This window comes from Topomyia yanbarensis, chromosome 2, assembly GCF_030247195.1.
Source record: "Topomyia yanbarensis strain Yona2022 chromosome 2, ASM3024719v1, whole genome shotgun sequence".
Classification (NCBI taxonomy): domain Eukaryota; kingdom Metazoa; phylum Arthropoda; class Insecta; order Diptera; family Culicidae; genus Topomyia; species Topomyia yanbarensis.
The window spans coordinates 52,543,210-52,557,238 of NC_080671.1; the positions used below are offsets into that span (position 1 = coordinate 52,543,210).

A 14,029-nucleotide genomic window follows, 5' to 3' on the forward strand; every position below is an offset into this window, starting at 1 on the left:
AAGCCCAAATATGAAGATTGTGCAATATTCTTCAATTTTATTTAATACGAATCTGAAATACCGAAACAACAACGACGTCTGTAATCACACTAGACTCTTTCGAAAGTTTTTAATTTCCTGTTTAAAATGATTCTTTTCGGTAAGTCGTCAGAATTACAATAATAGGGTAAGGTGGGGCAAATCCGACCTAGTAAATGGTTTTGGCTGTAAAATGCTCATTTTACATCGGATTAAGTCGTTTTATATACCAAATTAAAGGTTAGACTCCTGGACAACTTTCAGTATATAGCATTTTATTTGGATTTTGGAAATATATTGAGATACAAGCGTTTTACAAAAATGTTCATTTTCGCTGCTTTCAAAAATGGTGGGGTAAACCCGACCCCCTATGTTTTTGGTTGATTTAGTGCAGATATTACTCAAATTGTATATTTTTTCAATTATAAATCAATGACTGTTGTGTTATTGAATTGTAACATGAAGAAAATGGAGTTCAATGTCAATCTTGGAATGCTAAAATCACGAGCAGTAGCACGTAATGATATTCTCATGTGCATCGGAGCAATTGCTCGACGAATGCTATAATCATCACGTTTTTGTGTCTTTCGTTCGAATTTATGAACCATTTTACATATAAATAATAAATAATAACAATAAAAATATATTTCAATTTGATAAATAAAAATTTTCTTAGCAAAAAAGCGGTCGGATTTACCCCAATATTTAGAGATCGGATTTGCCCCACCGCGTCATTTTTCATTACGATGCAATTAAAAAAAATATGAAAAAGGTTGAACTAAATTCATCTATGCACTTTGTACGACTTAAATCAAAGAATTTAAATCCACTTACATTTATTATGCAATCACTTTAACAATCAGAAATATCCTGTAGTCAATGATGCACAAAAGTCAAATCATTTTCGATGCTCTACACGACAACATTGATATTAGTTCGCGTAGTGCTTCTGATTTTCGGTAACAGAGGGGGGTCGGGTTTACTCAACGGTCGCCTTTGCCCCACCTTACCCTACTGTCAATGGAGACGCATGGTTAGGCTAAGGTGGGGCAAATCCGACCGTTGGGTAAACCCGACCCCTCTCTGTTATCGAAAATCGGAAGCACTACGCGAACTAATATCAATGTTGTCGTGTAGAGCATCGAAAATAATCATAATGGTGGTATGACAGCCTTTTAATAGTCTACATTGAGATGCTCAAACGACAGAAAGTGTGTTTTTACAACTTTTGATTTGATTTTCTGATTGTTAAAGTGATAGCATAAAAAATGTAGGTAGATTTAAATTCTTTGATTGAAGTCCTACAAAGCGCATAGATGAATTTAGTCCAACTTTTTTAATATTTTTTCAATTGCATCGTAACGAAAAATGACGCGGTGGGGCAAATCCGACCTCTAAATAGTGGGGTAAATCCGACCGCTTTTTTGCTAAGAAAATGTTTATTTATCAAATTGAAATATATTTTTATTACTATTATTATTTTTTTTTTGCACAATGATTCATAATTACAAACGAAAGACACAAAAACGTGATGAATATAGTATTCGTCAAACAATTGCTCCAATGCAAATGGGAATATCTTTTCGTGCTACTGCTCGTGATTCTGATATTACAAAATTGACATTGAATTCCTTTTTCTTTATGTTACAATTCAGTGACATAATATTCATTGATTTATCATTGCAAAACCATAAAATTTGGGTAATAAATCAACAAAAAACATAGATGGTCCGGTTTACCCCACCATTTTTGAAAACAGGAAATATGAACGTTTTCGTAAAGCGCTTGTATCTCAAAATTTTCCCAAGATACGAATAAGATTATATAAATAGAAAGTTGCTCAGAACCTTTAATTTGGTATATAAAACGACTTGATCCGATGTAAAATGAGCATTTCACAGCCAAAACCATTTACTAGGTCGGATTTGCCCCACCTTACCCTATTACTGTTATTAATTTTGAATAATCACTTTTTTGCAGAATACGAATATTTGTTATTATTCAGGAATTATAATAACTCGTTTCATTATCAACTAGTTATTCTCAGTTATTATTTCAGGTATTTTACCTCTTATGCAAGGCTCCTCAATACCTTATTGTGGTGTTCAAGTAATGGTTACAGTATACCTGAAGTTGATATTCTGAAATTGTTTTCTTCTGCTCGGGTATGTGTACAGGAATTGTTTACATTTATCTATGGAGGGGTCCCCAACTCACCTGCAACAATCCACCGTTCTGCTCCGGTGGCATACATCCGTGGCTCCATTCCGGTACCTTCAGTCCAGTCTCTTCATCGGTCACTTCTTCGACAGCAGCAAAACAGGATCCGCCGGGCCTCGTCTCGCAGGTTCCATTCTGTAGATTTCCCGGGCAATGTCCTTCGCAGTAGCACTGAAGCGCACGTGCTAAAATTAAACAGAGAATAAAGAGCAATTAGTCAATAAATACTGACTGGGTGAGACAAAACAAATTGTTGGATGATCGTGTGATTGAAAACAAAAAGTACTGCCAAGAAGGCAATCTATCAGACATGACACCGTAAGAGAAGGATCATTTTCATTTACGTTGTATTGTCACTAGACCGAGAGAAGTTAATAAATTGTGGTTAAACTTATTTATTTGCAATCCAATCTCGGACACTCGAATACAAGCCATTAATTCTTGAGATCACGCATATCTTATTCTGAAATAATTTGTCGTATGTTTTTTCGTGGCCATTCATTTCAGCTGAAGCAGGAATCGGTAGCAACCATTCGACCGCACCGTACTTTCCCAAGTAACATTTGAAGTTTTATATCATACTACAAGTGTAATCTAAGTTTTAAGGGTGACTTCAAGAGTACCATAAAACCTAAATTGTTACTTGGGTTGAAACGATTCTTAGCTACAATACGACCAATCGTATGGTGCAGTTTTTTCACGGAAATCTACAGTAAATATTATTACAGTCGAGAGCACATAGTCGTTTTAAATGGCAAATTTTCCGAATTTTAATGCCAAAATCGATAGGATGCAGTTCATATTGTATGTATTCCTATAAGGCTACGGGAACCTTTTAACTAAGGTACCATGCGTGTCAGGGATAGGTATGTTTCTTATTGTCAATAGGATCCTAGCATAACCCCTTTCATTTCTCCGTAATCGATTACGAAGCTTGTCGAAATAAGTTAGAAATTGTGGTACTAATTTTCGTTAAAAAATCCTTTCTAGTTAATCCAAGATCTCGGTGTGTTATGTTTTTAAGCTATTTTTCATAAAAAGTGAATCCTAGTTTCGAGTTTACAAGAAAACATTCGTCGAATTTGACAAACTGTGTCAAATAATATTTAAAACTCTGTCATCCAGTCCTTTTTTCTGAATAACCTCGCAATGTGAGAAAGAAGTATAACGTACGGCCACTACCGCCATCTATGAGCAAACACTGGATTTAAGCTTATACACCTGGGTTGTGAGTTGAGACCAGTCCCGAATACTTTACAGATGTATAAATCAGGTCAAGCCACCTATCAACGCTGGTGCCAAATTTCTTAGTATCGATAACGAATTTGATAATCAATCATTCCCTTTTGGAGCGATAACGAATAATTTTTTTTTTGAGGTTGCTCAGGGGCAATCTTTTCCGGCGACGACGATTCTTGCCGCGTGCAAACGATGAGGATTAAATTCGCATACGTTATCACACGACTCGCCGCTTTCCTAAATGATTTTTTAAATAAATTATTATTTAATGAATGCGACGAAAAGTTCGCGCTGAACAGGAATTCATCAAAGCGACTACGAGAAACAGATGATGAATGGCTGATTTCATACGCTATCTCGACGATCATAAATCACCAGGAAGGGGGGGGGGAGACAGAGCGGAGCTCCCCAACCAGCTGCAGAACCGGACCAAGTCCCGCTACACTAATAGATACCGAAGCTTTCGATGGTCGATGTCGTGGAACTTTAAAATGCTGGCCTGTGACGGTAATGGTAAAGGGGATTAAACGTTTCTGGGTGCCTTTTCTGGTCCAACGTTCGGCGATTTTTGAGAATTGCATCGAATAAAGTGCGATATTTATTACCAAAACTCATTAGGGTTGACGTTTCGTGAGCGTGAGGCGGACCATTCCGGGGACCAGTCGACAATGAAGTGCTAAGAACTGGTTAATGATAAATACGGTGATAAGTACCGCCCGTATCCAATTGAGGGAAGCAACTGCGTGGTATAGCATTTAATTTTTGGATGGTAAAGGCAAATGCCGCAAATATTGTATCATACAAATCAGCAGCACATGAATAACGAATGCGAAACAAACGATTCGTTCATGGGAGCGAGTGTGAACGAATTAGTTATTGGAAGAGTTAAGCCGGCAGTACATATACTGCGTCAAATATTTGACAACGAATTTATTTTAATGAAATTTTGTCGAATATCCAGCGAGTTCCTGTAGAGATATACTAATATTTGATGAAATATCGGCCGATTTCTTTCACTGCGTGTAACTAAACAAACAATGTAATGTAAAACCCAAAAAATTTTAGTATTTTGTCGGGTTGTTTTTGTATGGGAAGTGCGAGAGAAACAAAAATAAACGTTAAAACCATTTTTCACTCGCACTGATGAACATCGAATGGGCGCATCAAGATGTGGCTTTTAGAAAAGATTCGCAATACTACCCACAGCATGTCACCAAAGTGAGACATAGGTCGTAAACGGATAAATGTGTACAAAACTAACTAATTGGATCAAGCAGTCACGCATAAACTGAGGAAGAAACCTTTACCTCGTATTGGATAATTTCAAAACATTCGACTTCCGACTAACTACTAAAACACCATGAATCTGAAATAGTGGGCGCAACCACGAAAAAGTAAAAAAGTTAATACCAAACCGCCAACAGTGCAGCAAGGAAAAAAATGATAAAACCTGCTTAAGAATCAACTATGGCAGAAGTGGGAAGCTAGACCGATCGATCGATCATCTGCTATCTGCGGTCAAAGCCCGAAAATTGGCGCTACTGGTGCCAGAAGCTGTCAAAATTGGCGTCTATCCAATCGCTGCCGGCCCGTCGCTGATATCGATTTTTTTTTCTTTCCGCATCGGTTATCGATAGCAATCCATCACAAAATATGTTTACTGTTTGAGTTGGCGAAATCGTTGCTGAAACACACACACACACACACACACACACGGGAATCTTGACTAGCGACTGTTCTGAGAATTCGTCAAAAATGTTGATGTATTTAAAATTAATTAGATTCGGCTGGCACGACTGGAAAGCAAGGTTAAGGTGGTCTGAAACATTGCTTTATCAGTTTGTCTAAAATGGGGTGTGTTTGATCCATTTTGATCATACAGTTACTATAACTGTAGGATAAGACGATTTATTCCAACATCAATACAAAAAATACAATTCTAAAGAAAATTTTCAATAGGACGTAAGTAACATTGAGAGCCTCTCTTCGTTTACTTTCTCTTTCGTTGATTACGACGTCATTAAAACACTTTGCAGTAATTTTCTAAGACATATCGAAAGCCGACGGTTTTTACTAGAATATTAGGCAAAGAGTAGAGTAGTAAGTGTTGAAATGGCCGAGTGATGAACAGAAGAGAAAGACTCCAAAGAGAATCTCTCATTCTTACTTACGTGCTATTCTAAATTTTCTCTTTAATTCTTCTAGAAATATGTTGACTTAATCAGCCGCGATTTATCATTTGCTATCTTTTTGAACAAAACATTCAACTGAGGATGGAACAATATGTCTGCATCTTTCTAATTAGTTCCTCAGAGATGATACAATGGGCTTCTTGCTCTTCTTAATTTTCTCAACTAAACCCTGCCGAAAATCTAAAGACAACACACAACCAGATCCCTTTTGCATGTTTTTCACATTTGCTGGAAATAATTGTACCTCAAAGATAGCACCTAAACCAAGGATTCACAAATCCAGCTGCACATAAAATATTTTTTTTTATTTCTTACCAACATAGGTAGCTATATCATATTGTTAAAGACTTTTATTGAATATGCATATGTTGATCTGCATGAAAAAAAATCCAGAATAAATCCAGCAGCACTGTTATTCAACTCTGTTGTAAATATCTAAAGCGGACCCTACACGAGTAGAAATATTGACAATAAATCATATATTGACCAATATATTGATGGTGTAAGGTCATTTTGAAAATATTGATTCTGTAGAGTTTAAATGGGATTGATGAATTGAAGCAGTATTCTTGTCAATATATTTATTGACAATATTTCTGTCTCGTGTAGGGTCCGCTTAAGAAAAGACGTGACAATCGGTTTCTTATTTTTCCTTCGACATTCTTCTTTTCGCACTTTTTCAGTTGCCAAACTCTTCCGAACAGTGTTGCTATCTTTATTTATTTGTTAATTTATTTTATGCCGGCAATATTTTTTATCTTGAATTCACTATATTGAAGAAGAGTACCGTTTTTCCATGTCATGGGTGTTTAGTAAGGTTTGATGAAACCATTTTCTGAAAAATGTTAGGTTATAGTGTGGTTTCTGTCTTATTTTTGTTAAAGTTAATCAACCACGATAATGATAAATACTTGTTTCACAATTTCTGTTCAATTTATTCATTTTTAGTTTTTTAACGTTAATAATTTTATTTGTCAAAAGTAATGACAATCTTTTTCTATAAATATAGCAACACTGCCAAACATCATTTCGCTATACCTTCTGTAACATTTCGTACGGTGAAAAAAAATCAGAATGAACCAATCAGAAGCTGGACCATTCTGGCGTAAAATTGGAACAAAAACGCACCCCCTATTGCCACGTCTTCTTCTTCTTCTTCGTCTTATACCAATTCTGGTTATTTTCCGTCGGCCTATTTCCGCTAGGAGACCAAACGCTGACCGCCAGAGAGGTGACACGACTTCCCACTATCTGGACTAGATATCAACCCATCAACTCATGGACCGGGGACAAACGGCTTTACTTACAAACGGCGTGAACTCAGATTTTTCTCACCTCAGAAAAATCACAACGACCTCGACTGGGATTGAACCCAGACCAACTGGGGTGAGTGGCAGTCCCGCTTACCACCCAACCATCGGCGCCGTCATTGTCTTGTAAATATTATGAACGCTCTTGATTGACAAAACGATCAGAACTAGGCCAAATTAGCTAGTGGATACACAACACAACGCTGGTGTTCCCATTGTTTTCGCTTCGAAGCATGTTTGTTTTGTTTTCGGTATATATCTGTCAAGGTATCGAACGTCTCTCTAGTAAAAGTCCTTGTTCCACACTCTTGGTACACGCAGAAAAATGTTGCCTGTTTGGAACAACAAGCGGTTTAGTTGAACTTCAAATTCAAAATTCATCACAGATTTAGACAATTTATGCATTCTAATTAGTTAAAATACTCCAGCCAAGAATGGTCATTGTTTTGCTAGTTAAAAGAAACAAACACAACACGGTGCTACACAGTAAAATTAATTGAATGTACTTTTAACCTTCTTTAGGTTTTGGGGTCAATATGACCCAAATGAACTTTCAAAATGCGATAACTTTTTAAGTTTTGCACCTAGAAGTTTATAATTTCTTGACTTTTCCTCTTTCATGGAGAGCAACGATTTTCAATAGAGTACTAGAAATATGTGCTCATTCCTGAAGGGCTGTACATAAAAAAGTTACGAATAAGGTGTTAGCGGGTCATATTGACCCCGATTTCGAGCTCAGTTTTAAAACACATTTACAACCAAATCTATACGAACTGGTACTTAAATTGTTTGTTGGAGTTTCAATTTTCAGTTTCTGGTAAATATTACCGTTTTTCACCTGGCTGGTCAGTGGAAATCGGTGCCGAATGGAGTCATGTTTAGCATCCATAGATGTATGCAGAACCATCATAAATCACAGGTTTATTGACAGAATACTAATAATAAACACAAACAAAACAAATATGAGAATGTATATATTAAATTTGTACGTGATACGATCGATCTTGGATGTCCCGCATTACGATTCCGATGCAAATTACGGGGGTACAATAGTATACCGCCGGAATCGGCCAAACATGACCCCATTCGGCACCGATTCCCACTGACCAGCCAGGTGAAAAACGGTAATATTTACCAGAAACTGAAAATTGAAACTCCAACAAACAATTTAAGTACCAGTTCGTATAGATTTGGTTGTAAATGTGTTTTAAAATTGACCTCGAAATCGGGATCAATATGACCCGATAACACCTTATTCGTTACAAAAAGTTAACACCTAAAGAAGGTTAAAGTGCTAACAGTAAAGGTTGTAGGTCTGGTCAAATACAACACAAAACCACGTTTGATCAATTTAATATACCCTCAAAATCTTGATTTAGAGCAAAAATACCGATTTTTCGGAACTTTCGGCGCTAAAAAAATTTACGCGGTCATTTTCAACCGATTTCAAATCATTTGAGTGTTTTCGAAAGAAGAAGAAATGACTTTTCCAACGATATGCTATGTTATGTTCTATTGTTAAAAGTACTATGCGGTTTTGGGACAACAATATAAAAATTACCATTATTTTGCTATTTTTTCATTAAAAGTATGAAAATTACTGTACATTTTTATCGGAAAGCGTTTATGTTTACATAAAAATTTAAGGAGAACATTTAATTCCGTATTCATCGACCAAATCGATTGTAAAATGGCAGAGTTATTATTTTTTTCCAAAATAGAAATTTGCTTGTATGAGCTTTTAAGGGGACGGTCTCATATAAAATTTTCAAAAAAAAAGATTATTTTTGCTCGATTACGTATACATTCACAAGTATGTGTGTGAACTTTAAACATGAAATTAGGTAAAATAACGGAAGATATAATTATAGCATCTTACAGTGCGAGACAATACCTCACTAACCCCCTAAGAGCTCAGGCGAGCAGGTTTCAAATTTGGGAAAAAAATAATAACGCAACCATTTTTCAACCGATTTTGATCAAAAATAGATCATTGAATGCGGAATTAAATGCTCTTTTTCATTTTTTTATTAAAACAAAGGCGTTTCCCAATAAAAATGTTGAGCAATTTTTAAATTTTTAATCAAAAAATGGTAAAATAATGGCAAGTTTCATATTATTGTCCCAGAACCGTATAGTACTTTTAACAAGAGAACATAACATAGCATACCATTGGAAAGGAAATTTTTTCTTTCCAAAACACTCAAAAAATTAAAATTGGTTGAAAAATGATGGCGCAAAAAAAAAATTAAATGTGGAAAGTTTCGAAAACTCGTTTTCTTGCTACAAATCAAGATTTTGAGGGTATATAACATTTTTCATACATTGTTTTGTGTTGCATTTGATGAGGTCTACAACCTATACTAGGTCTCTTAAAAAGTACAAAATTACTGTAGCACCGTAGTCCTGTTTTTTATATATTATTTTCTATTCGATTATATTGTTTTGTTTGCATTACATTTCTAATTTAGTATATTGGGTGTTCAGCCACAAGTGGTGACTTTTCATCCCTATTGTTTACATGATTCAGTTAATTATTATTAAGTTATAATATGCTTTCGCAGTTAAGTTTTTTTTTTCAGTAGGATGTTTTAAACCTACTTGTCTTCACCGTAGTCCTGTAATTGGTCGCTATGAAACGACAATAGAGGATTATTTATTTTGCTTTTTTTATTTGGCCCATTTGGCATATACCAAAATCAAAATAATGATTTTCCTACCACTGATGCCAGCGACAACCCTAATCTAGTGTTCTGTATCTACTTTGTCTTTCCTCATTTCAAAGAATTTCTTGTGCACAGCAAACACGATGTTTTAACCCTTAAAGCACTGGGACGACTTTGTTGAATATTTTTGGTTATATCATTTGATGCAGTGAATCAATTTTTAAAGCAAAAATAGGAGAATAGTTGCACTCCTTTTTCCCATTTTTTATTAACGACCTTTTGACTCCATTTTTTAACTGTTGTAACGGCATTTAATTGGCAAGGGACTGAAAGGTGAAGTATATTTTTCGATACTAAGAGCCATAATACTCAAGGGAGAGCAAGGAGTTGAAGAAAGGGAATTTTTGAAAAGCCTGGAATAGGCCCAAGCAACATATTTTGTTGTGAAAAAAATATTTATAACTAATAATAAAACCAAATCACGTATAATAACCCCATTGCGATGAACATATTCTCAGCTTCTTCATCACCAAAAAAAAACCGCCTGAAATTATACAACTAACAATTTTTCTTAATGACATTTCTGTTTTCGATTCTAAAATGATGCAAATCAAATAAAGAAATAATTGATTTAATGTTGCCAGTACTTGTTTAAAAAAGTTCATACTATGTTGCGTTTCGGCTTCGCCTCATCAGAAACCGACACTAACACATTGTCGGAATAGATTAGCGCCGGCTTGACGCAAATCCCTTAAAACTAAAACACACTATGTGTTTCAATCAAACGACTGATCAAACGTGATGTCCCGTTCGAGCAGAAGTTCTGTTTATGCCGATGAGACACAAGTGAAGCCGAAATCTATTCCGACAATGTGTTAGTGTCGGTTTCTGATGAGGCGAAGCCGAAACGCAACATAGTATGAAATAAGGATTTGTGCCCTCCTGTACAAAGACTGGTTTTTACCAACAAATTTTCACCCTAGTGAGAAATTTTGGTTTTTACCAAATTTTCCTCCATAGGGTGAAATATAACATAGTAAAAAAAGTTGTTAAAAAAACTTTTTCAAAAAGTGAACAATACTCCCCCACCCCCCCTTTCACGCATTATCGGTCTTCAGCACTGAAGCGACGAGTGCTGACTAGTTGATTCCCCTGTATAATCGGGGATCGCCTTGAGAGGGAGTGCACCTACTGGTATCTTGCCACGTTATCGGTTTCAGCAATAAACAAACCAGCGTCATCGTCAACAAGCGTGTGTGGTTCGTGGAAGTGATTAGGGCACCTGGGTGCCTCGGACAAAAGTAGGTTTATATACAATTCAGCTGTGACTCGATACTGTCAGGACAAGTACTCTACATTTCAACAGATTAGACACGAAATAGATTAGCAGTGTCTCTTAAGTACTTCGTCAAATCCGGCTAGCTTGCAGATTTAAAGACTTATTTAAGGGGTTAAACCACGGCATAGGACGAAAAATAGGCTTATTTTGGGAACTGTTTGTCGACCTAATGAGATGTATCAAAATTCTGTAAAATAGGATTTATAACACTAGATGAAAAGTAGGTACAGAAAATATCATTTTCAATGAATTGTATAGAACAATAATACGTTGGATTTTTGTTACTTTGGAAATTAGCAGTATTAAAATTATTAACAAATTAAAAACAAATACAAAAATAATACACTTTGGATATACTGCAAGATTTTCAATTCGGTTGTAAATTATTTGTTCGAGTTAAATTTCCGGCCAAATCAAAACAGTGGCAACCTGAAAACGTGTTTAAATATATCAACATACGCTCGGGGAATAGTGTGAACACAGTTGTCACAAACAGAAACTTTTTCCAAATCACACCAATCGGACAGGTCTAAAACCTTTCAAAATATAAACAATTGGCTGACGAAAAACAGTTGCCGCTAGAATTTGCATACCACAAACACCCACACGTCACGTCATATCGCCGCCGCTGTCGTTGACACACCGCTATAAAGGTGGAAGGTAGAGAATAATTCATATCCCCACGCACCAGCTCAACCGTTGTTTACTTTTGTTTATCTTCAACTGATCTTTTCCTGCACTTAAAAAGTTACACTTTGTGTGGTTGACTCTTTGGATGCGAACAAAAAAAACAACCAAGGCAACGAGGCCGACCGACAGCAGTTCGAGTTCAAACGCGACTTTAGCCAACACGGTCAGGCCATAGAGCGCTAGCTAGAGGAAACTCGCTGTTTATTTTGCAAATTGCTCCCACTCTGCGGGCGAAGAAGGATCTTCGTAACTTGGTAACGCGTGATTCCTCCTATAGGCGCAACCGTCAAGAGATGACGAAGAATGAGTTTCCTGCCACTCCGACTCCAGTTCAGTTTTTATGCTCCATGGCAACGATCTATTAATAATAATACGCGCTAGTTTGACGTTGGCGTTGTTGGAACTAGATCTCACTGATGATGGATCTTGAAAGGTTGAGTGGAACTCTAGCGTTTTGTGTTGCGTGGAGTTGCGCTGGGAAAGACGTCATGCATTGAGGAGGCTGACACAAGTGGGCCGATGGAGGACAAAATCGTTGCATTTCTTGCCTCTGTTTTGAATTGGTTTTAGTTGCGAAAGATTTTGTGTCTGAGTGTATTTCCCAAATTTTCATTCAGATGCAGATTGTTCTGAATATTTTTATTTGCGCAATTTTTCATACTTATCCCTCAAAAAGGCAAGCGGAAAATAGTGACTTCAAGAATCATCGCTTCTAAGGGCCAATGAAATCAAAAACCTATTTTTTGCCTTTTTATCAGAGAGAGAATCGAAAACCCGAATACGCTCGATCATTTGTATTTCAAATTACAAGTTCACTGAAACTAGAGAACTGTGGCTAGCCGGGCCTCTGAGACCCTTTGCTTTTTCGAGGGTTATTGTTAATCATTTTCTAGGAATTAATTCGTGCAGATTGCACCATGAAAATGTTATATTAGCGATCGGCTTCGTACTGAAGGATACATTCGTAAAAATTGCATTAATAAGCTAACTATCGCCTTTCATAGGAATTTCTCAAAAGGTTTAGAAAATGAAGATTTCTAGTACCTCTATTTCTCCTAATTTATTATGACTGGCATCATTTATTTTAATCAATTTCATTTTTATTTCGAATACCAGCACCTTTTGCTATAATACGCTTAGTAAATTTTGTACAATTGTTTTTCCTACTTTTTGTAGTATTGGTTCAAACATTTTTCAACTCAAGCTTCCTCATAATAGATTTGGTATGCTTACGAATTCCAATATTTCACAAGTGAGCAAAGCTCCAGCGAATTTGTCTCCAAATCATCTTTCGAACGCAGTTCCACAGGACCGTTCCACAAGATCAGAAATCTCTATTTCTACCGAATATACTCTTGAACGGTTTCCTTAGACTGCAAAATGTACTCCATTTAATGGAAAAAATGGAAATGTAGTTTATGTTTACAGCAGTGTTACACATATAACGACATCATACTCATAATGTAGTACTGATATCGTTCAATTGTTTAGTAGAAGCAGAAAGCTTCGTATTGACGAACGATATGCAACACAACGTCGAAAATGAAAACGTTGTAACCCAGATTCCCGTGTATATGGACAACGATGCGACGGAAATTCGCCTACACGATTTGGCACTTCGTACTACAACAGTTACATTAAACGTCAAAAACGCCTCTAGGATTTTTTTTTCTCTGGCATTCTCAGCGGTATTACTCATTACTTGAATTTCGAGGGCAGATCAACGTGCATAGCGACATACCCGGTGTAGACGCCCGCGTGTCAATTCCGTAACCAGACGGTAATCATGCGCTAAAAAACTGAAGAAAATAGGGCGAGTATAGCGTAGCTGGTAAATCGATTGCCTTGCACGTAGCTCATGTGGGTTCGACTTCCAACCCCGCACGTAGGGTTAGAGATTTCTCCAAAAAGTTTTTTCTAACCCGAAAAGACGCGAATGACCATAAGGTAAAAATATAGATATATTATTTATAGAGATAAATAAAAAAGCAAATTTATCTATTACAACAAACACTACCGTCTTTGACTATTGTCGATTCACTGCAGACAGCTGTCCAAAAAATATTGGCCGGACAAACAATATCCCACGGCAGTACTGTGCAATCTAAGTCTTTGAATTGTGACGGAAAATAAGAAATCACCTTATCATCATAAAAATGACCGTCATTTCATTTCCATTTTCTTCACATAGTATTTCAGTTAACCGTCTCTCACAATAGCTTTATTCTGGATTGAAGTGGTGAACGAAATACTTTTAGTAATAAAAAGACCGCCATTGCCCTATTTATACAGTAAATAAAATGGCGGTCACTCTCAATTCCTCTCATTTATAATTCCAAAGAGGGAAATTCATGG

At 36.4% G+C, this 14,029-nt stretch overlaps 1 protein-coding gene across 2 annotated transcripts in view; it reads right to left on the minus strand.

The window, feature by feature from the left end:
- LOC131684958 (bone morphogenetic protein receptor type-1B) overlaps nt 1-14,029 on the minus strand; it is a 550,923-nt gene that overhangs the window by 10,927 nt on the left and 525,967 nt on the right. For both annotated transcript variants that reach the window (XM_058968253.1, XM_058968254.1), the window contains exon 2: nt 2,236-2,423. In XM_058968253.1, the coding sequence (XP_058824236.1) occupies nt 2,236-2,423 (188 nt within the window). The remainder of the gene's footprint in view (nt 1-2,235; nt 2,424-14,029) is intronic.